The 24,341-nt window shown below is 41.5% G+C and overlaps 1 protein-coding gene across 2 annotated transcripts in view; it reads right to left on the bottom strand.

The window, feature by feature from the left end:
* Nucleotides 1-12,632: 12,632 nt before the first annotated feature.
* LOC308100923 (poly(ADP-ribose) glycohydrolase-like) overlaps nucleotides 12,633-24,341 on the bottom strand; it is an 88,354-nt gene continuing 76,645 nt past the window's right edge. For both annotated transcript variants that reach the window (XM_080450123.1, XM_080450122.1), the window contains 3 exons: nucleotides 23,578-23,683; nucleotides 16,143-16,271; nucleotides 12,633-12,770 (listed from right to left, as the gene is read on the bottom strand). In XM_080450123.1, coding sequence (XP_080306249.1) covers nucleotides 12,751-12,770; nucleotides 16,143-16,271; nucleotides 23,578-23,683 — 255 coding nt within the window. In that variant the 3' untranslated portion in view covers nucleotides 12,633-12,750. The remainder of the gene's footprint in view (nucleotides 12,771-16,142; nucleotides 16,272-23,577; nucleotides 23,684-24,341) is intronic.

Raw genomic sequence — 24,341 nt, forward strand, 5'->3', positions numbered from 1 at the left:
TATTATTACAAAACACTTAGCCACTTCAGTCCTATATACATTTAGGCCATTTGAAAATAGCAGATCTACAAGCTCACAATGCACATGTGAGCTTGTAGATCTGCTATTTTCAAAAGATTTGTATACATTTGGGACATTGGGAGAAGGCTTTTGGTACTTCAAGTACATTGATTGGTGCCAATTACTTTTGTAAATTTAGAATTCCCAACTTTAACTTTAACATTAGAAAACATTAGTAACATTTACTTAACATTAGTATTTCTACATTGCAGTATTGCTACTTTTACTTGGATAGGCTAGGTGGGCACTAGGGACATCTGGGCACCTCGATGTAAAATTGGCTATTTTGTCCAAAAATATATATATATATTTGAAAAATGGTCTTAAGTAATGTAAAGTATAACTGATGTATATACAGGTTTTGTAGCAATTGTAGAAATATTGTCAGATGTCTAAGCATCTTTTAATCATGTATAATTTACTTTTGACCCCTTTTCAAATATATATATATTTTTTTTAACATTTTGGACAAAATAGCCAATTTTACATCGAGGTGCCCAGATGTCCCAAGTACCCACCGGCACCTACCCTGTTACCCCTTTACTTAAGTAAAACATGTGAGTAGGCTACTTTCTCCACCGCCGAACAGATCAAGGTTATAACGGGCCGGCCTGTGTGTCTCTCAGTGGAGGAGGAGACAGTGATCAGCCACACAGTAAACGCGCATCGCAATTCAAAAGTGATCGCGCTGCAAGATCTATAATATTCTCGATCTACTTGTGTTCCTCCTCGCATACAGTTAACTAAAGGCTATAGAGGCGTTCTCTCACCTTTTCCTGCAAGATGCTGGGTCGTTTCCCTTAAAACAACAGCAACTATATACAGCCTAAACAGCAAAGGCTACATCGATCAGTAAACATTGCTATTTGATCGTGTCTCTGTGTCTGTCTGGTATAAGTAACGCTGCTGTAACCGTTAATCCCTCACGGTCAACATTAAATCCTCATAATCTCCTATATATCTGCTGCAGTCCTGTCTGTGTCCATTGGAGAAGCGCTGGGCTGGCTGGCTGTCTGTGTCGCAGTGGTGGGAAAAAAGTACTCATGTTTTGTACTTTTGGGTAAAAGTATCAATACTGCAAGATCTAGGGTACTCAGTTACAAGAAGTCCCGTATTCAAAAATGTACTTGAGTAAAAGTACTGAAGTATCGGCGTCAAAATATACTTAGTACTAAAATGTATTGTACTGATTGTGCAGATGTCCAATTTCATAGGTCCAAAATGTAATGAAAAAAATATTTTGAAAATAGCAGAAATACAAGCTCACAATGCATCGCTTCGCGACGCATTGTGACTCTTGTAGATCTGCTATTTTCAAATGCCCAAAATATAGGGCTGAGGTGCTGAGGTGGTGAGAGAGAAGCCAGCCAGGTACAGTAGTAGTGAAGGTGCATTGAGTGACAACACAACACAGACACGCCCCCATGCAGTGGTGGAAAAAGTACTCATTTTTAAAAGTATCAATACTGCAATATAGAAATACTCTGTTACAAGTAAAAGTCCGGAATTCAAAATGTACTTGAGTAAAAGTACAAAAGTATTGGCATGAAAATGTACTGAAAGTACCAAAAGTAAAAGTATTCATTATGCAGAATGTCCCATTTCACAAGTTTTCAAATGTATAATACGGTTTATCTCATGTAACTTTTCCTATTCAACAAATGACAATTCAAGTAAACTGTAGTGACTTCACTGACCTTTTATACATGCCTATACTACACACACACATAAATGCACACATATGATATACCTACCAGAACATGGCATGTAGCCTATATATTGTTTTTTTGCCTTCATTATCATACACAATACTCATGCCTTCACATGCCACATTAATTATACCAGGCAATTAAACTTGAATAAAGATTGAACATGAGTCATTTGAGCAAGTGGTTTCTGATTGATGGACCTCCACATTGCCTTGAGATAATTAGTCCCTATGTCCATTATATTAGACTACTCACACTGGTACAGGACTCAGCAGTGATATCAATCAGAACTGATCATAATTGGATAATAGGCTTATATGCTTGTCTACACTAGTGAATAAATCCAACTATCGAATCGCGATACGACGCGTTGTGAGCTTGTAGGTCTGCTATTTTCAAATAGCCTACGTATAAAACAGGGCTAAAGTGGTTAATGTATGTTTCATAATATCATAATTTATATCTGCAAAGTAACTAGTAACTGAAATTTCCAAATAATTGTAGTGGAGTAAAAGTACAATATTTGCCTCTGAGATGTAGTGGAGTAGTAAAAGTATAGGAAATTGGAAATACTCAAGTAAAGGACAAATACCTAAAAATTGCTTAAGTAACTTAAGTAAATGTACTTGGTTACTTTCCACCACTGACGGTAATGCAATACCAGTTTTGCCCGTCTGTCTGTCTGTCTGTATCCCTTTTTTTGTCCAGAAATGGAAATCTCTGTGTCCCATTTAATGCCCATAATAAGTTCCGTGTCAGCTATGCCCAAATATGGAGTTCGGGCCATATGTCATCAGGGCTGACATCATATTGATGACATCATAGTCTGGGAGGCATTGCGTCGGAGCTTGGACAGCAGGGGCACGGCCACTGCGTTGTGATTCAAATCAACAGCCAATGAAGAAAAGGGGGCGGGATCCACATGCAGTGGGTGCTACATCTAAATAGGATCGACGGGAAGCAATTTCCCCTTGAGAAATTGCGGCCGCCATTGTTGTGTACTGCTGTTTGCCTCTCGTCGGACTTTTTAGACGAGTCAGACCGGTAAGAGGCGTGTCCGCTCAGATTCTGAGCGTAAGCTACATCCCGCCCACAAATACCAGGGCTCTGGCCCAGAAGTTCCTCGCCAGAGCAGGCGAAAACTTCTGGGAACTCAGATTAATGACATCATGATGTACTCCATATATGGAGATTTGCGGATTTATCAATATTTTTGGGACAAGCGCCGATCCGACTGACTTCCCACTCGGCGCATCACTCCCTCGGGTCCTCGGCGATACGCACGCAGAGTCGCAATCGGTCGCATGGTTCTTGAAATATGTGGGGACACTCACTCACACACACACAAACACGCACAGATTTAGTCTCGGCCATGACTTTTGGCCTGGCGGAGACAATAACCAGTGGTGGCTCCTGGCAAATCTTTCAGGGGGAGAGGGGGGCTCAACTGTAAGCTAATTAAAATGTAGCTATTATCTGTTTAATAGAGAGCTGGAGCTAGGCCACTGTTACTGAACAAACACTCTATAGCAGCAGTTCTCAAACTATGGGTCGAGACCCAAAGTGGGGTCGCGGGAAGGTGCCGTTGGGGTCACACATTGGCCAACCAAAAAAAATATGATTTTTAGTCGTGACCAACGCGGAAAAGATGTCAAAGATGGCCACTTAACTACACACACAGCTTCAACCGAACGAGAACAAGCAGCAATCACATAGAGACAACACACACACAAGCCTGTGCAGAGGCACACCAACTGATTTAGCTGTTCATAGACTATTTTCTTATATACTGTAGCAGGAATTATGTTCAATATGAGCGGGTGGCTTTAAAGGTTTCATGACGTTCAGTTTTACCACACATTAAAAGTCTTTGTCATGGTCCTTCAAACGTGTATAGAAAGTTTTAACAAAAAATTCCACTCCATTGATCCATGGCAGGTGTTTTTCTCTCACATTTCTAAAGCCTTCTCAACGGCAAAGAAAAAATAAATCTTTGCCTGCGGGTGTCGCTGGTGAGGGATTTTGCCTGTCAATCATCGCCTCTGCTCCGCCCCCCCCCAAAGGAAAGGATAGGGGAGGGGAGGGGCGAAGAGGAGAGTGGGCGGGATTAATCGGCAGTGACCTCACTGCCGAAGGGCCAAGCTCAGATTACTTTTCAGCCTAATTATTCAGAAAACCCCAGACCACAGACATTTTTTTGGGTGTAATTGAGGTCATAAAACCCCCCAAAAAACATAATAAAAAAAAAAAGTGAAAATGAATGTCATAGAACCTTTAAAAAGCACCTTTGGGTGTTTTTGTTACTCCGAGAGCAAGAGGGTACAAATACATGGATCCATTTGTTTGTACCCTCTCGCTCTCGGAGTAACAAAAACACCCAAAAGTGATCTTGGTACACAGGAAATATGGTCTCTGAGTTAAATTTACGCCAGTAAATTGCCACTGGAGGGGTCACTGTTTATATTCTATCTGTTGTCAGAGGTGGACAGTAACTGAGTAAATTTACTTGAGTACTGTACTTAAGTACATATTCTGAGGATCTGTACTTTACTTGAGTATTAGATTTCTTTGATTCTTATTACTCTTACTCGAGTAAATTTCCAAGACAAATATTTTACTTTTACTCGAGTAAATTTCTAGGCAGGCTAAAAAGTACAAGTTACTTTTAGGTTCGCTGGTTCCTCGAACCTAAAAGGTTACTTTTAGGTTCGCTGGCTCCTCGCAAAAAAAGTTTACAATGTGAACTAGTGTGTTGATACCGATTATTCTGGCAAAAAACTAATTGAGTTTTGCTGAACGTATTGCTTTGTGCTAATAAAATACACACCAACAGCATCTGGGGCAAAAGCCACCTCAGGGTTAGGGGTCAGAAACAGCGGGAGGAACAGTCTTCCGACGGGAAACAGGGTCCGCCTTCCAATTCGGACCAGCTGTTAACAGAAAAAAGAAAATAATAATGCTGGGAAGTGGGCCCCAAACAGATCCCCTGGACACAAAGAAACAGAAAAAATAAAATAATAATGTTGGGAAGTGGGCCCCAAACAGATCCCCTGGACACAAACATACAAAGTACATTTAGCTCTATGCACGTGTGATGAGAGATCAGACTGGACAACACAACAGTCTCACTGCCTAGAAGTCCCATGTAGACTTTTGTGCAGAACCCCTTCCAGTCACAATGTGACTTCCCAGCATTATTATTTTATTTTTTCTGTTAACAGCTGGTCCGAGTTGGAAGGCTGACCCTGTTTCCCGGCGGATAGCCTCGGAAACCCATGCCTTTTTTTTTTGTTTCAAAAGAAAAAAGCCTGGGCGAACCATGCAGGAACACTGATCTTAGGACCTTGTTATCTCCTAACCAATCAGAGTGCAGAGGGGCGTCGCTCCAAATTTGGTGACGTCAGCGTGCTCCGTGCACAGGCCGGGGGGGGAGGGGAGGGGAGGCGGGGACATAGATTGGTGAAGCAATAGGAAGCGCCGGAGGAATCCGCCGGCTGGGTTTGGATCCGCCCTTCAAGACCATCGATTGGGCTCGTTCTTTCAGTCTACCCGGCGGAAGACTGTTCCTCCTTACTTAAGTACATTTAAAAGCAAGTACTTTTTTGACCCTGATAGTGACAACGGTGGTTTGAAGACACCACTTTTGGTGTAACACCATATAATGGCCAGTCACGGCTTTTAGAGTTACATGGTAGAATAAACACTCTTTCTTTCTCCCATTGGGGGACATTGCACATAATGGACGAGCCGTCACTGCAAATAACAGATCTAAAAAAACGGGTGGGTGGAAACACGTCATGATGCAATCTGTTGTAAGCTTACAGAATTGAAAGTATAAAGGCTTAAGAAGTTAACATCACAATGTTGCATCTGAAAATCTAAAATAAATCATTCTTTTTCATAGAAGTACAATGACAGACAACAAAAAAAAAAAACTCTCAATTTGACAACACCTAAATTGATCATCTGCATGAAAGAGCTCGACTCAGACAACAAGCTGTCTCCTTCAGCAACAAAATGTCTGCTTTCTTAAAACACCTGTGAATAAATGCATTACAGTTCATAGGGTTTCTATTAGTGCGCACCTCTTCACAGTAGCTCTGTTTGTAGCAGCGGAGCTCTGTGGCTGCCCTGGAGAAGTTGAGGTCAGGCAATTATGAATGGAAAATGCCATTTTGCTGTGCTGACTTTGCTCCCTGACAAAGATGGAGCGAAGACCGGCTCCTTCTTGGCGTTTTATTAATAGTGTTCATCTAACAGTATGAGGGGCTCCTGTGCCGCTGGCTAACATTAAGCTTTTGCAGTGAATTACTCGCTGTTTAGAATAATTATAGCCTTCCTCACCGTTGCATTGCAACACTAGCACCGGCTGTTAAATATCATATTATACAGCCATGTCTTCTTGTTGTCTGGGAAGAAATAGGAACAAGTGGTCGTTTCACTCACCGCCAGTCACCGTGGTGAGAGGTTTTGAATTCACTGGATGTCTTCTTGAACTATAACAATTATAAAGCTTGGGAAACTGCAACAAAACGCATCAACGTAACACAGTAAGCAAGTCATCGTATGGCAGTGGTTCATTATTCATTTGTAGGAAAAGCCTACAGCACTTTAAGAGCTGATCATCAGTGCCGACAGGCCATGGTTAGTCTCACGTAGGCGTAACTATACAATCAGAGATCTTATCTCGCCAACCGATTCGTCTGGTGACATCTAAATTCAACATACAGGGGCTAAAACTGGGTGGACACTATTCATAATTGTAAAAAATAAATAATTGCACTGTAGAACCAGTGGTGGAAAAATAACTCAAATGTTTTACTTAAGTAAAAGTATCAATACTGCAATGTAGAAATACTTTGTTACAAGTAAAAGTCTGGAATTCAAAATGTACTTCAGTAAAAGTACAAAAGTATTGGTATCAAAATGTAGTTGAAGTACCAAAAGTAAAAGTACTCATTATGCAGAATGTCCGATTTCAAATGTATAGAAATCTTTGGAAAATAGCCGATCTCATTGTGAGCTTGTAGATCGGCTATTTTCAAATGGCCGAAACTTATATAGGGCTGAAGTGGTTAATGTATGTTTTGTAATAATAATCCAAATCTACAAAGTAACAAGTAAGTTTTCAAATAATTGTAGTGTAGAGTAAAAAGTACAATATTTGCCTCTGTAGTGGAGTAGAAGTAAAAGTATTAGAAATTGGAAATACTCAAGTAAAGTACAAATACCTAAAAATTGTGCTCAACTCATTGAGTGCCATTGACGTGTTTCACGTGTTTTACCGCAATGGCGCAACGTGCCAATGACGTGTTTGACGTGTTTTTGAAAAAAAATAAAAAAATATATAAAAAATACTTTTGTTTTCAAAACAGTGGATGGAGATTTGTCAGCGGCCGTTCTTGCCACCGTTCTTGCCCATATTACAGCATTGAATTTTGATTTCCCCAGATGCAGATATTTTGATTGTCTGGCTGCCTGAGACTAGGCCATCGCTAGCCCCAAGATATGCTTTACTTTTAATGCAAGTGGCATCACTAAACCCAGTTGTAGCTCTGTTGTCCCAGACTCTAAGCCGACAGCAACAGTTAGGCCTGACAAACCAAACAGAATTTAGATACAGGTCCACTGCTCAATTTAAAGCAATCTGGGTGTTCAGTACAAATAGGATGAAAACCGATAATTCAGTCCACTTCACAAGCCTACACACGATCAATGACAATATTTAAAGGGATAGTTCATCCCCAAAATGACATTTTTTTCTATCGATTAATCACCCCATGGAGAATTGAATTCATGGATTCTTTTTTTTTCTCTTCGCATTCCTAGGTCAAAAATTCGGTTCCTTTAGGAACCCTGATTCATCAAAGTATGTTGGAGGAAAGATTTATGTTTTAAAAATTAAATTTTCATGAAATGATGTGAGTCTGCCTATAGAGATGAGATCAACTCACTGGCACTCTGGTGCCGGGAGAACCTCGCCCTTAACGTCAACAAGACCAAGGAGCTGATCGTGGACTTCAGGAGGCCGCAGAGAGATCATGCGCCCATCCTCATCGATGGCGCTACAGTGGCGGTGACTTGTCGAATCGTACGCAACACGTTTCAGAAGGTCACATACCCTGCAGCAGGGATGGCTTTCCAAAAATCTGAGCGCTGAGATAATCCCGAATGGCTTCAGACAACACATGAATTAAATGTTAATCCAGGTAGTGTTTAGGAAACCAGTTTAATCTCTTTCAACCTGGCATCCCTATTTTGGGCATGTTTTTTTGTCTTTCTTTAAATAGCCAATCAACAAGCTCACAGTAAGTCGCGATGCAATGCTTTGTGAGTTTGTAGATCGGCTTGTCATAAAGCAATAAGGGGGCCGCAATCATTTTGCAATAAGGGAGCCGCAGCTGGAGGCCATGGCTATATTTGAGGGTCCTTGGCATCCTCACAATGCATTGTGAGCTTGTAATGCACAGTGAACCCTATGTATATGGGGTTCAAGTGGTTTTGATACTACATTAACTAATCTTGCTGGGGACTGCCTGGAAACACCTCAAGGAACCCTGGGTCCTTGAGGCTGTGGCACTTTGAGAACCACTGTCTTAGATATCGTGCATTGTACTTTATATCCAAAGAAAAAACGACTTCAAAGTTGTTGTCCAATTAGTGCATTTTAATCGTTTTAAACAAGTTTCCCGGGATATATCTTTAACTAAGAAATCAAACTAATAAAAAGAGTACAACTTAGGAAACCTACATTACTAAGCATTTACTATACAACAGCATTCACTCCCTTTTTTGTATTCCAACCCCATCATTAAATAGTGTCCATATCGTCAATCAAAAATACAGAAAACATTTAAAAAAAACACACCATCCCCCAAAGTAAAAACATTAACAAAAATAATATTTTACGTGCACAATTTTCTTTCCATGTCTGCTCACCTGTCCAAATAGTAGTGTTTCTCCTACTGTTAATGTGAGCTGTCAGCACTGAAATCATGAAGATAAAGTGAAGGGTGATTCATACCAGCGCCTCGTACTGAAAACAGCCGATCTACAAGCTCACAACGTGAGCTTGCAGATCTGCTATTTTCAGTGCGAGAGACACGGCAGGCAACCGAGTATAAACAGAAATGAAGCTAAAATGAAGTGAACATTTTGGTTCCTCAGTCCGGAGGAGCCCCATCTTAATCAAATCTGTGTAATCATGTCAAAACAACTGATAAAACGGCCTTTTACAAGGGTGATTATACTCCTCACAACCTAAAAATAACCCAAAAAAAACAACGGCAGCATATATATAATGGTGTAGAATATTTTTGATTTTGAAATAAATGTTACCCATGCATAGACTAGATTATAGTTATGGCATCTCAATCTTTCCGCATTCAGGAGGAACCTCTCACCGTTCGCCGGGTACCACAGATACTGTAGTAGTCTCTCAGGCCAGACAACTATTCCACAATCTCTGAATTGTAACGGAAGCCGTCATCCGTTTTGTCATTTCCGTTCACGAAAATATATTTTTAAATATCTTTCAAATATTTTTTCTTTCAAATATTTCCCCCCCCCCCCCCATGTTATTTTCATTTCTGCTAAGCAGCAAGCTATACAGCACATACGTTGTGCGGTATATGCTTTTGACTAATTTGAATTACATTAGGATACAATTCACATGACTGCAAAGACAAAAGAAAATGGAACACGGAACATCCGCTGCAGTTTCTTAGCATTCACTCGGCGCTTCCGTCTCGCAGACTTCTTCAAGGCGGGAAGCGTTTGAACATTGTTGTGTTGAGCTGAACAGTCTGGTTCGAGAGACTAGGTAAACAGAGAATACGACTCCGTTCAGAAAAAAAGAGGCACTAACACAAACATAAGAGGAGAGCGATGAACCAAAGGGGACCCTCGTTGCCCTGCATATCACCACCGAACATGTCCAGTCCTCACAAACCATGCATAATGATGAGTTATTTGGCTATGTTTGAGTTGTGGTCAACTAAAAAATAAATAAAACAGACTCTCCACGTCACGCCTACACTAAAGAAAGAGCCACCGGGATGTATTTTTTTCCTTCTATTTTTTTTGTTACTATTGCTATATAAGACTGTCACATATCTCAGTACATGTAATGACAGTATATAACAGTGTTTCCCAAACTTAGGTTTGTGTTGTGACCGATTTGTGGGTCACATATTTGTATGCGTCGCAAGTAAATATCATGAGATTACCATAAAGAAGTCAGACACGTAAGAATTCTTTACAAGATTTTCAGAATGTTTCAAAAAAGAAATTCAAATATTTTCCAGAAATGTTCAATCATTTTCTAAAATAGTGAAAATAGCCAATCTACAAGCCTCACATCGCGACGCGAGGTGAGGCTTGTAGATTGGCTATTTTCACTATTTTTTTAAACAGGGCTTAAGAGATGAACTCAATGTATTTGTGTGCGTTTGGGTGCCAGGGAGATATCAAATGTGTATTTTGGGTGTCTAGCTAAGAAGTTTGGGAACCCCTGGCATATAAGACTGTCACAGGGTACATGTGGTGACAATTAAGACTGTCACACGTCTCATTACATCTGGTGACAATATATGAGACACACATCGAAGTATGTTTGGTGCTCCTACAAGTACAGTACAGTACAGTACAGTACAGTGCCACCACCAGCAAGAAAAGGCAAGATTGTGTTTTGGTAGTTTGTGTGTTGGGATCACAAACTTAAAGGGTGAGAAAGACACAGAGAGAGACAGACAAACAGAGAGAGGAGAGAGAGAGCTAGAGCAGTGATTCTCAACCTTTTCCAATTCGAAGGACCCCTATTTTGATATTATTTCTTTTATATATATATCTGGGACCCCAATCTTTATACTGTAGAATGCTCAGTTTTAATTTAATAAAAGAATTATCTCTGACCCTTACCGGGTCCATTGTGGACTGAGAAATGAAGCAACATGCTCGTAAGTGCTTTAGTGTTTAGATGATTTATCTTTTAGGTTAGTTTTAGTCCTGCTAGTCTCGTTTTATTTGCTGACTATCCGTGGAGCTGACCTGTATACATTTCACTGCATATTAGAAACACCACTTCATTTTCATGTGGCAAATAAAAGGATTGATTGATCGATTGATTGATTTGTACACTCACAAAGCTACAGACGCCATAAGTGTCCATTTGGCGTCCCAACTATCACGAATCATTTAGCTGGGGACTCTCCCCTGGAACCCCCCTCGAGGACCCCTGGGTTGAGAACCACTGGGCGAGAGAGAGAGAGAGAGAGAAAGAGAGAGAGAGAGAGGTTGAGAGACCATGACAAGAGTAATAGTGAGCGAGGGACATAAAGGCAGAACGCGCTGACGTTTATAAACCTGGAGTGTCTTCTAGACTAGGGAGTCGACAGGAGAGAGTGCACACAGAAAAATAAAACCCAAAACTGCTTCTTATCAGACTGATGCCATAGAACGGGGGTCTTCAACGTTTTTCAGCCCAAGGACCCCCTAGCTGAGAGAGAGACGAAGCAGGGACCCCCACTACACTGCATACAATTGTGTTGCAGATGAAACGTTTTTCTTTTTTTTAAATTATGTTTTTTGTTCATATCAGACATTTAACCACTTAAACCTTCAATACTTGGTACTTGATTTGCTCCTTTTCCCTCTACACCAAACCTTTTTGCCGAAAACAGCAGATCTACAAGCTCACAACGCCTCGCGCTGCGAGGCGTTGTGAGCTTGTAGATCTGCTGTTTTCGGCTACTGTGCCTCAGAATAGAGATGCTAGGGTTCAAGTGGTTAATGTAGACAAAAACTAAAATCCTATCGCAAAGATTTGGCGGACCCCCTGGAGTAACTCTGAGGACCCCCTTAGGGGTCCTGGACCCCCTGTTGAAGATCCCTGCCATTGAAGAAAACGTTTTTGGTTCAGGAAAGAACCTTTTTACACCCCCCTCTACCCCAAATCTCTTCCGTCGAAAACAGCCGATCTACAAGCTCACACTGTGTCGCTGAACTTATAGATCGGCTGTTTTTGGGGGGATTTGAGACGTCGGTGTAGAAGACGGAGAAAGCAGTCCCAAGTCTAGAGCAGTGGTCCTCAACCTTCTCTGGATCAGGGGCCCACTTGAAAAATCTCAAAAGCGTTTGGCGGCACACCCATAACGATCAATCAATCGCTTGGTCCAATGCTAACTAACAGAAGTGAACTTTAAGTTCCTATTCATCGGTATCACATTGAAGACTCACTTTTAAAGAAAAAAAGAATACCATTTACATAACTATTCTCTTTTTCTTTTATATTAGCGTTATATTATGATTAAAATAGTAGTGTTTTGCAATTATTTGGGGGTGTTTTGCCAATACCCTCGTGGTCGAGAAACAGTGGTTTCGAACTTTGGTTCTCAAAGTGGGGTCCGGGGACCACCAGGGGTCCTTGGTGGGGTACCAGGGGGTCGCCAGCGAAATAAGTTAATATAGCGTCACAATCATTTTAACCACTTTAACCATAATTTATAGTTTGGCTATTTTTGAAAAATCATGAAAACCTGTGCAAATCTTTGAATATATATATATATTTTAAAGCGAACATTTGTAACTCAAATCTTGCTTCTGGGGGGTCCTGGAACAAAATATTTTGTGATGGGGGGGTCCACGGCCAAATAAATCATTTTGAGTGGTCCTTTGACATGAAAAAAGTTTGAGAACCACTGGTTTAGAAGCATTATTTTTCTGTGTGGAGGAGGAGAGGGGAGGGGAGGGGCAGGGAGGGATGGAGCTGTTGTTAGTGGCAGTCAGGGTGACGGTGACATCATCGGGGGACGTCCCAGAGTCCTTGGCAGCGGCGGCGGTGACGGAGGAGACGTCTGCGGAGGCCTGAGAGGAGGAGGAGGAGGAGGTGGAGGTGGAGGTGACCCTCTGGTGGATGAAGGCGTACAGGCTGACGTCTGGGCGCGGCGTGCGGCAGCTATTACACACAGCGCTGAGTACTGGTTCAACAGCTGTACAAGAGCCCTGTGGATGAGGAGGGAGGAGAGAGGACAGAGGAGAGAGGAGGGAGGAGGGAGGGGTGAGGAGAGAGGAGAGAGGAGAGAGGAGAGAGGAGAGGGTGGGGGGGAAAGATAAGAGACAGAGAGAGAGAGAGAGTGGGGAGAGGGAAAGAAAGCAAGAGATGGAGACAGAGAGAGAGAGAGAGAGAGAGAGAGAGAGAGAGAGAGAGAGAGAGAGAGAGAGAGAGAGAGAGAGAGAGAGAGAGAGAGAGAGAGAGAGAGAGAGAGAAACAGAGGGAGACAGATAGAGAGAAAAAATAGGAGATAGATAGAGAGAGATGTAGAGAAAAATAGGGAGACAGAGATAGAGAGAGAGAGAGAGAGAGAGACATAGAGAAAAATAGGGAGACAGTTAGAGAGAGATAGAAAGAAAAATAGGGAGACAGAGAGAGAAATAGGGAGACAGAGAGAGAGAGACAAATAGGGAGACAGATAGAGAGAGGGAGACAGATAGAGAGAGAGAGACAAATAGGGAGACAGATAGAGAGAGACAAAATAGGGAGACAGATAGAGAGAGAGAGACAAATAGGGAGACAGAGAGACAAATAGGGAGACAGATAGAGAGAGAGAGACAAATAGGGAGACAGATAGAGAGAGAGAGACAAATAGGGAGACGAGAGAGAGAGAGAGAGAGAGACAAATAGGGAGACAGATAGAGAGAGAGAGACAAATAGGGAGACAGAGAGACAAATAGGGAGACAGATAGAGAGAGAGAGAGAGAGAGAGAGAGAGAGAGAGAGAGAGAGAGAGAGAGAGAGAGAGATGAGAGAGAGAGAGAGAGAGAGAGAGAGAGAGAGAGAGAGAGAAATAGGGAGACAGAGAGACAAATAGGGAGACAGATAGAGAGAGAGAGAGAGAGAGAGAGAGAGAGAAATAGGGAGACAGAGAGACAAATAGGGAGACAGATAGAGACAGAGAGACAAATAGGGAGACATATAGAGACAGAGAGAAAAGAAGGGAGAAAGATAAGTGAGAGAAAAATAGGGAGACATATAGAAGGAGATGAGGAGTGAGGAGGAGAGAGTGAATAGAAAAGGAAAGGTAAAAATGAGAGAGTGTTGTGCAGAGCGTTCATAAATCACACACACAGTGATACAGGCTGTGAGCCTCCACTCTGAAGCTCCACTTTAGGAAATGGATGCTGGAGGCACAGCTCTCTGAAAGGCCTCAATAAATGTCACTGTGGGACAAATGAAAGAGTGTGTGTGTGTGTGTGTGCGTGTGCGTGTGCGTGTGCGTGTGTGTGTATGTGTATGCGTGCATATCACTATACTTGTGAGGGTCAAATGTACCCACAAGTATAGTAACATTTTACAAATAGACAGTGGTGGAAAAAGTACTCAAATGTTTTACTTAAGTAAAAGTATCAATACTGCACTGTAGAAGTACTCTGTTACAAGTAAAAGTCCGGAATTCTAAACTTACTCTAAAGTACAAAAGTATTGGTATCAAGATGTACTTAAAAGTACCAAAAGTACTAAAATGTTTGAAAATAGCCTAGGTATAAAATAGGGCTAAAGTGGTTAATGTATGTTTTATAATGTAATAATTTATATCTGCAAAGTAACTAGTAACTAAAGTTTTCAAATAATTGTAGTGGAGTAAAAGTACAATATTTGCCTCCGAGATGTAGTGGAGTAGAAGTAAAAGTACAGACAATTGGAAATACTCCAGCTAAAGCAAAAGTACCTCAAAATTGTACTTAAGTACAGTACTTGGGTTAGGGATACACTTTATTTTTTGTAATGGCATTCATAAATCGCCATGCTAAAATGTCGATGTCCTCACAAGTAGATTAATACAGATACGCGTGTGTGTGTGTGTGTGTGTGTGTGTGTGTTGTGTGTGTGTGTGTGTGTGTGTCAGGGCCCGGGCAGCAATCCACTCAGTGGCAGAGAGGCTGAATGAGCTGAGGAAGCAGTATATAGAGGCCATAATAACATGGAATAACTTAACACAATGTCTCCCTTATTGATGTGTAGCGTCCCGTTAACCGCTAACCAAAGCCAAGCAGAGGGCCCACTGCATTTACTGTACTGTACTGCCCCCGAGAGAGAGAGAGAGAGAGAGAGAGAGAGAGAGAGAGAGAGAGAGAGAGAGAGAGAGAGAGAGAGAGAGAGAGAGAGAGAGAGAGAGACAGACACGCGGCCCTTAAGAGCACCGCTGGCTCCAATCCATTCCTGTCCATTATGAGATGAACTGGAAAGAAAACTCAACGTGTTCTTAAAAGGGTGATTTATACTTAGCCGTGCGCCGGAAATAGCGGATCTACAAGCTCACACCGGCGAGCCAAATGTGAGAAAAAAATCAAAAAATAAATACGTGCCGTGCATGTGTTCAAGTTCCTTGTTATTCATAACTGTACATCAGGGATGTTGCAATGGTTCTGTATTAAAAACACCACCGTTTAAGACATAGAATAAAACAAAATAAACTGAGTTAGTAATAATTTAAATAAAAGTACTATATAACTAACACTAACACTGTGTGTGAGATTATTATCCGTAGGGAATTGTGGAACGTGTGTGTGTGTGTGTGTGTGTGTGTGTGTTTGCGCTTGTGTTTGCGCCTGTGCGCTTCTTCTTACCCACGATAACATGTCTCTGTGGGAGGAACTTGTGTGTGCGTGTGCGTGCGTGCGTGCGTGCGTGTGTGCGACCCATGCATGCGAGACATTCTTACCCACGGTGACTTGTCTGTCTGTGAGGAACGTGTGCATTTCTGTGCGCGTGTATGTGTGTGTGTGTCAGTGGAAAGTAACTAAGTAGATTCACTTAAGTACTGTATATAAGTAACATTTTTAGGCATTTGTACTTTACTTGAGTATTTCCAATTTCCAATACTTGTACTCCACTACATCTCGGATCCAAATATTGTACTTTTACTCCACTACATTTATTTGAAAACTTTAGTTACTAGTTACTTTGTTGATTTTGATTATTATTACAAAACCTACATTAAACACTTCAGCTCTGCATACATTTCGATCGGCTATTTGAAAATAGCCGATCTACAAGCCCACAATGCGTCGCGATGCGACAAATTGTGGGCTTGTGGATCTGCTATTTTCAAAAGATTTTTATACATTTGAAAACTTGAAACGGGACATTCTGCATAATGAGTACTTTTACTTTTAGTACTTTAAGTACTGTACATTTTGATGCCAATACTTTTGTACTTTTACTCAAGTAAATTTTTAATTCTGGACTTTTACTTGTAACGGAGTATTTCAACGTCATCGCAGTATTGATACTTTTACTTAAGTAAAGCAATTGAGTACTTTTTCCACCACTGGTGTGTGTGTGTGTGTGTGTGTGCATGTGAGAGACGATCTTACCCACGGTGACGTGTCTGTGTGTGAGGAACGTGTGCATTTCATGGATGTCTCTCATGAGCTGAGCGTCTCCGAAGGTGAAGTAGGCCACGTCTCTGCCCGCCTCGGCGGCAGCCATCAACTGGATCAGAGCTGAGAGAAACGACACCAGAGACTCAACAATCATCCTTATTGTCACATAGCGGGTTTACAGGGGCGCGCTGCGTCATTTTTTTTGTAGTTTCCGTGAGAAGAGAGAGGATAGAGGTGAGAGTGAGAGCAGGGGAGGAAAGAAAGAAAAAAACATGAAATCATCAAAAAGACATACGTATGTATACATATCGTTGCTGTCCGGCAGAAACCAGCTAACTAAATTTTTCCGCTTTTGCATTTTTTCCCCATAAATCAGTGCTATTACTCCATTGGATCCTCACACTTTCTGCTAAACCAGCTATCGCCACCAAAGGGGGGTGGAGTTAGCTGGTTTTGCTGACTCCAGGCTCCACCCCCTTTTGACCTCCAACCTCATTGTGAGCTTGGAGGTCCATTCAGCTGTTCTTATCAATGATGAACAAAACCTCCTAACTCCACTTTGTGTTTTGTTTTTGTCATTTCCTGAAAAATGAACATTTTGGAGTTAGCTGGTTTCTGCCGGACAGCAGAGATTGCTGTTAGGCAGAAACCGCCTATCTCCATATTCTAACTTTTTGTGTTTTTTTAGTAAATTAACGCCCTACTTGATCTACACTGTAGAAGCGGCGCGAAGCGGCACGAATCCTGAAAAGTAACAGTTTTGGACATATGAGGTTTCCACCCGACAGAGACGATATGTAGTAGCTTATGTATGCACATGGTGTTTAGAACATCAGCATCATGTGCAGGTGTGTACGTAAACATGGCGCATTGAGGCAAGGTTAAAAAGTTGCAGAGGGTACAGTGTTCTTTACCCATTAAGACCGGGAAAGCATCTGTGTCATTTTTTGATTTATTTGGCCATTCAAAAATAGCAGATCTACAAGCTCGTAGCGCAGAACCTAGTGCCGCGCAATGAGCTTGTAGATTTGTAAATCTTTGAATATATATACATGTTAAACGCAAATCTTTGCTTCTGGGGGTCCCTGGAACTAAGTATTTTTAGATGGGGGGGTCCGCGGACAAATACATATAATTTTGGGTGGTCCTTGACATGAAAAAAGTTTTGAGAACCACTGATATTATAGCAACATACGTTTCTTTAAAAAAAAACTGATTTAGAAGACATTTGTAGAATCCCCAGAAGCAAAGATTTGAGTTAAAAATGCTTTAGAAAAGATATACATTCAAAGATTTGCAAAAATGTTCATGGTTTTTCCCCAAAATAATTGCAGATCTACAAGCTAAGGTGCAGTTAAACAATCAAACGATCTGTTAAACAGTCAAACAATAATAATTTACCTTCATTTCCTGAACAGATCATAGACATGTAATTGAACACTGAAAATAAGTGTATGGCTGGACATGAAGCTTAGTTAACCGGCGAGCATGGAGCCAGATAAGGCCTTCTGGGCTTCAGGCGGGAAAATAACTCAAGTGACAAGGGCCATTTGTACTGGAAATGTAAATAATCCACCGCTGGGTAGCTTTAGCCTCATCAACGCCACTCAATCTTTTTTAGCCCCAGCAAATCAGTTCTGAAGACTTTTAAAATATTTAGCACGACGGATATTGGCTACAGATTAATGAACGGGCAAACTAAACCCATCATTTGAAAGAGGTCTGTAATGATTGTGTCAATTTAACCCATTAAGACCGGGACACGCATCTGTGTAATTCTTTAGATTTCTTTGGCTATTCCAAAAATAGCAGATCTACAAGCTCATAGTGCGGCACCGAGTGCCACGCTATGAGCTTCTAGATCTGCTATTTTTTTTTTTATTGTGAAAATGTGTGCAAATCTTTCAATATATTTTTTTAAAGCGAACATTTGTAACTCTAATCTTTGCTTCTGGGGGAGGGGGGGTCCCTGGAACAAAATATTTTCAGATGGGGGTCCGCGGCCAAATACATATCATTTTGAGGGTCCTTGACATGAAAAAGTTTGAGCAACACTGATATTATAGCAACATAAGTTTTTTTTCCAGAAAACTGTAGATTTTTTTTTTGTAGAATCCCCAAGAACAAAAATACATACATATATATTCAAAGATTTGCACACATTTTCACGATTGTTCAAAAAATAGCAGATCTACAAGCTCATGAGCTTGTAGATCTGCTATTTTTTTAATAGACAAAAAAATCAAAAAAATTACACAGACACGTTCCCCGGTCTTAATGGGTTAATGGGCGAGTGCCTGCAGTGTGTGAAAAGAAGAAAAAACAACAACGCATGTGAACCCAGCTTCGCATCCTACTTAAAATGTAAGATATACCATTATTGCTTTCTAAAAATACCCAGCTATGCTAATTCCAATGCTAATACTAGGGGAGACCCCCGGAAGCTACTGTGATCCTCGGGGGACTCTGTCAATGAGTCCGTTACATCTATTCATAGCCCCTGTGCAGAGAAAATTAACAGCCTTCGCCTCTAACAGAAGCTAATTACGACCCGACTCCAATCTAAAAAACATCTGTTTCTATTGACGATGCAGAGCGTTTTTTAAACGTTATCCGATATGTCGGTTACACCATTGCCCAGGCTCAATCAATCCTAACACATGCTCTAGTTAGTGACCAAAACTCCTGAACAACTTTACCGTGATCTCGACCAAACGATGGAGAACTGACGCCCCCACCTTCACTTAATGCGGCCCGCAGGTTAATATCGGAATACTGATATATTATTGATTTCAGCTGTTACAATTCCAAACATGACCCACTTTAATTACTTCAGTCTAGAATTGTAATACCTGTCATTGAGCTACTAATATGTAGTCTTTTTTATGTTCAATGTATTTGTATTTAAGTTCAAAAAGTTAACATAAGTATAACTAAATGCATTTGGAATTAAATACAAATTTAACTTTTCAGGATTCCAATTAAAAAATAGCACAAAAAAAAACTGGATTCCAATTTAAAAACAGCCGATCTACAAGCTCAAAACACGTCGCGGTGCGATGCGTTTTGAGTTTGTAGATCGGCTATTTTTGCTACTCTTGTGTGACAGAATGGCGAAGTACGACATTCATTTAGGAAAAAAGTTAAAATACGGAGATAAGCGGTGTCTGCCCGACAGTATATGCACTGTAGCCTGGTAAACCCTCCCTCCGGAAATCTAATTTCTATTTGATTCCTGGAGTGAGTCTGGCATGAACCGCCTCTCTGCAATATTGGCTGTATATGCCAAACGACCGCGCCTATCAGCGTCGTCGCACATCGTTCTGTGATTGACAGCGACAGTTGGCCAATCAGGTGGCGAGTTCGAGTGAGCCCAAAACACGAACGGCAGCCATCTTTTTCTGTGGGCAGTTTTCTCCGCTATTTTTTTTACTTCAAAAAGCTCTCTAACTTCTATTTTGAGGCACGGAATTTACTTATAAGATATCGTTTGGATAGAATGTAGTTGTTTAACTTCATATATGTGGTCAATTAATCATGACAAAGCCTATTTAAAAAAAAATAATTAGAGAACCGGTAGGGGCGGGCAGTGACACCATTGTACCCGAAAAAGGCAACCCATTTTGGGTATGGCTGTCTCAAAAGTCCCGTCGCGTCACATTAAGACTGGTGAACTGCTGATTGGCTGAAGGGGAAAAATTATCATTGGCTGAAGGGGTTGTCAGTCAACGGTATTACTCCCGCCCAACTCCAGCACAGCCAATATTGCAGACAGGCGGATCAGGCCAGACTCACTCCTGAAATGAAATGGAATTGAGATTTCCGGAGGGAGGGTTTACCAGGCTATATGCACTGTGGCCATCTGGAGTCAGTGTGGAAATATAGTGACCCTCTCCATCCTCAAAGTTGCCCACCCCTGTTTCAGAGGGAATGAACGTCTTCGGCAGCGGGCTCTTCGATGAATGCTGGGGCTGAGCAACTAGACCAGAAAAAGAACTGATCGGACTTGGGGTTTGGTTTCAGTGGGGTTTTGTTTACGTAACATATCGTCACAGTCGGGTGGAAAACTTGGCTTGTATGTCCTAAGCAATTACCCTTCAAGAAATTGTAATCCAAAGGATCCAATGTAGTTATTATTTAGTCTAGGGATCTTCAACGGGGGGTCCGGGACCCCTAGGGGGTCCTCACAGTTACTACAGGGGGGCCACCAAATCTTTGTGTGATATGATTTTTATGTTTTACCTGAATCACTTGAACCCTAGCATCCCTATTCTGGGGAGAACTTTAGCCAAAAATAGCAGATCTACAAGCTCACAACGCCTCACAGCGCGAGGCGTTGTGAGCTTGTAGATCGGCTATTTTTGGCAAAGAGGTTTGGTGTAGAGGGAATTTTTCCCTTTATACCAAACCTCAAAAATAGCCGATCAGACCAAGTAAAAAAAAAAAAGTTAATCTGAAACACAATTTTATACAATATAGAGGGGGTCCCTGCTTCATCTCTCTCTCTCAGTTAGGGGGTCCTTAGCCTGAAAACATTGAAGACCCCTGATTTAGTCACAAGCTCTTGGTAATACTTTTCATTGGTTAAATATTCATAAAACCCACAGACAAACTTCCCCACTTTGACTCTTGGGTCCCTAATTTGGGCACGTTCATTATGTGAGCTTGTAGATCGGCTACTTCCGCTAACTTCTGCGCGACACTGTCACGCGACAAAGTATAAAATATAGGGCATTCATTTATGAAAGAACGTAAAAAAGGATGAAATATGGAGATACTAAGGTTTCTGGCCGACAGTGACGAAATGGTGTGTGTGTAGGTATATTGGGAGGGGGACTCCTGCCTATGCAGAGTAATGTAGTGTGGATCCAGCACTGAGCCCTGCATCCTGCCACGATTTATGGAGCCACAGAGCCGCAATCAATTGGCCTTTTAATGGAAAACATAAATGTTTGCCATCTGATCAATACGGAGGAGCGGGCAGATAGGTGTTAGCTAAATGAGTGAGAGGCACCCTGGAGGAGAGACTAATTGAGCAGCACAGAGCAGGGGGGAGACTTACGATTGTTAGTTTGATGTGCATTGCATGTCATTTCGTCCGATCTGAAATGGGTGTCGGCAAGCTATGTGGAATGATTTTAATTGATCTCCAAAAAGCCTTTGACGCGGTAGATTACGGCTTACTTTTCTAACCCATTAAGACCTGAAGCCGACTCTACAAATGTCTTTTAAATACCAATAGTTTTCTAAAAAACGTATGTTGCTATATCAGTGGTTCTCACACTTTTTCATAATTGTCAAGGACCACCGAAATGATATGTATTTGTCCGCGGACCCCCATCTCAAAATATTTTGTTCCAGGGACCCCCAGAAGTTTAAAATTGGAGTTAAAAATGTTCGCAATAAAACATATTCAAAGATTTGCTCAGGCTGTCAAGATTTTTCAAAAATAGTAGATCTACAAGCTCATAGCGCGGCACTCGGTGCCGCGCTATGAGCTTCTATATCTGCTGTTTTTGAATAGCCAAAGTGTAAAATAATGCTTTTTAGCTCAAATCAAAAAATGACACAGAGGCGTTCCAGGTCTTAATAGGTTAATAAACTTTCGGTTACAGGCTTGAGCTCTTCCAGCCTAAATTGGTTTACCTCATATCTCTCGGGTAGGGACCGAATGACAGCAAGGGAGTGTTTTGGGCCTCCTGTTGTTTAGAATTTTTATCGACGACCTACAAGCTGCTTGTTCCGTTCATTTGGTTTCCATGGGGACGATTCAGCCATCCTAGCCTCAGATGAGGATGATGTAAAGTTGCATGCCACCCTTGTGGTAATGAATTTAACAACATTAAGACTTGGCTCACAGACATAGTTATCCCTTCATATGGCCAAAAACTGAATACATCTTATTTGGTTCTCAGCCCAGGTTGCACAGACTGGCCAGGAACGGCATTGTTGCTGGTAGCCAGACCTTTCCTGCCAAATCCTCAGTCAGCTACCTTAGTTGCTTGCAAGATCGTAGCCTGGGTGGTGAAACTACGGCACTAAGAACCATGAGCGAGGTTAATAGCAGAACCAAATTCTTAGCCAGGAAAGCTCAGTTTCTGGATTCAGCCAGTCATCGTTTATTAGCAAACTCCACTGGTTGTATGTTGTTTTGACTATGCTATATTGGCTCATGGTACGGAGGAGGCCTAGCCAAAGCCCTAAAAGAGAAGTTGCAGCAGTGTTGATTTTGACAGCACATTTTGATTTCGTTTTAGTCATAGTCTTTTGAATAAAATTCCATTTAGTTTTAGCCATATTTTAGTCATGTGAAAGTTTTTGGTTTTTGTCTAGTTTTAGTCGAATAAATATTATAAGATTATAGTCGACTAAATCTAGAGTTGATTTAGTCGACTAAAATATATTTTGGCAGGCCTTGATGGCCTTGAAAATAGCCGATCTACAAGCTCACAACGCGTCGCGGTGAGCTTGTAGATCTGCTATTTTCTGAGCAGAACACCCGAGCGCAACCAAACATAAAATGTCTTGTCTTTTAGTTCTACTGGATCTCTTCTCCACTCATCGTCTTAGTCTTAGTCATCGTGGCTTAGTTTTTATTTAGTTTTCATCATTGAAAAAGGGTAGTCAACGAACATTTTCCGTCATAGTTTTAGTCGACAAAATCAACACTGAGTTGCAGGTTTCTCAAAATAGGATAGTCAGGGTCGTCTTGGGGCTATCTGCGAGGGAACAGGTTGGAAAACATTTCCAGCAGTTGGGCTGGCTCCCTCTGGCAGCCAGATCAGTTCAATTACAGCTGAAACTTGGTACATAACATCTGCCCTGTGTACCTTAGCAATCTTTTTTAAAAGAGTGGCGAAGTTCATTCCCACCGAACCAGAGGCAGCGTTGCAGACCTGTACTTGCCCAAGTTCAAAGCTGATATGGGAACATGCTCATTTAGATATGGAACAACGGAAAACTGAAACGTGCATCTTCTTGTCAAAGCATGGCTTTTAGAAAACGTTGCAGAATAGCATGGACACTTCTATTCATAATCAGATCTTTTACATATGCCATGTAATCAGTGTTTAGTATTAGTTCTAGAGTGTTTCATTTATTGTGTATTGCCTGTTTTATGTTGTAATGTTTTGTCTGTCTCGGACCAAGGACCAGAATGGAAATAAGTCACATGACTTTGAGTTTTTATCCTTGACGTTTCCCTGAGAAGCATGTAGCGTGTTTTTCTTTTAACCATAACGTCTAATAAATCAAATCAAATCAAAGTCATGGTGAAACCCCCTACCACAGGGGCTGAAGCAAAAGGTACAGTACACACAAAACACTAATTTGCATGAATCAAATGAGCATCAAGTCCTGTATCTCCGAGTCCATATCGTAGATATTTGAAAGTGTTTTATTTTTTGTATCATTCATCCAACGATACCTTTGAGTCTCGTGTCTCCTCCAAACGCCCCGCAGCCCCAGTTGCCGGTGGCTACAGCCGAGAGGTGCTGGCTGTTGCCGTTCTGTCGGTAGAACCCGCAGTACGCCTGAGATAAATGAACACAAAGTATCGCAGTTAGACGTGAGACAATTTATGCTCCATAATAATTCTGCATGCTTCAGACATTCTTCTTCAGGGACAGACAACACCGCTGATAATGAACAGGAGATGTTTGGCCTGGTGTGAACTCATCAGTGTGTAGCCTCACACACACAAACATGAGGCTTACTGGAATGCATTATGCAGTTAAAAAGGTAGGATAAGTGTTAAAAGGCTCCCTGGCTAATAAGCCAAATATGCCTTAACTCATTCAATGCCAAGTAAATAAAATAATAATTGCCCATAGCGCCAGCGATTTTCCTTTAAAAAAAAAAACCTTTTTAACAGACGACGTCACACTGATAAGAACCAGTGCAGGCCGGCACCAAATGAAACCCATTCTGTCATGTCTCACTAGGACGCGCCTCACTAGCCAACACACAAGAGGAGGTTGAATGGACTGTGTGGTAGTGGTATTCTCAATTGCTTAAATGCATTCCTTGACACAGAAAATGTATATTTTGACACCAAGATTAACCTTCTAAGTGGCATGGAAGCTGAGATATTGGCACTTCTAGATATTACATGGTGGCCATCTTTGAAATCCAAGATGGCCGCCTTCCGCCATCTTGATGATGTGGCTCCCGCCCAAAATTGAAAGTTAT

Source organism: Gymnoscopelus braueri, assembly GCF_963280865.1.
Source record: "Gymnoscopelus braueri genome assembly, chromosome: 14".
Classification (NCBI taxonomy): domain Eukaryota; kingdom Metazoa; phylum Chordata; class Actinopteri; order Myctophiformes; family Myctophidae; genus Gymnoscopelus; species Gymnoscopelus braueri.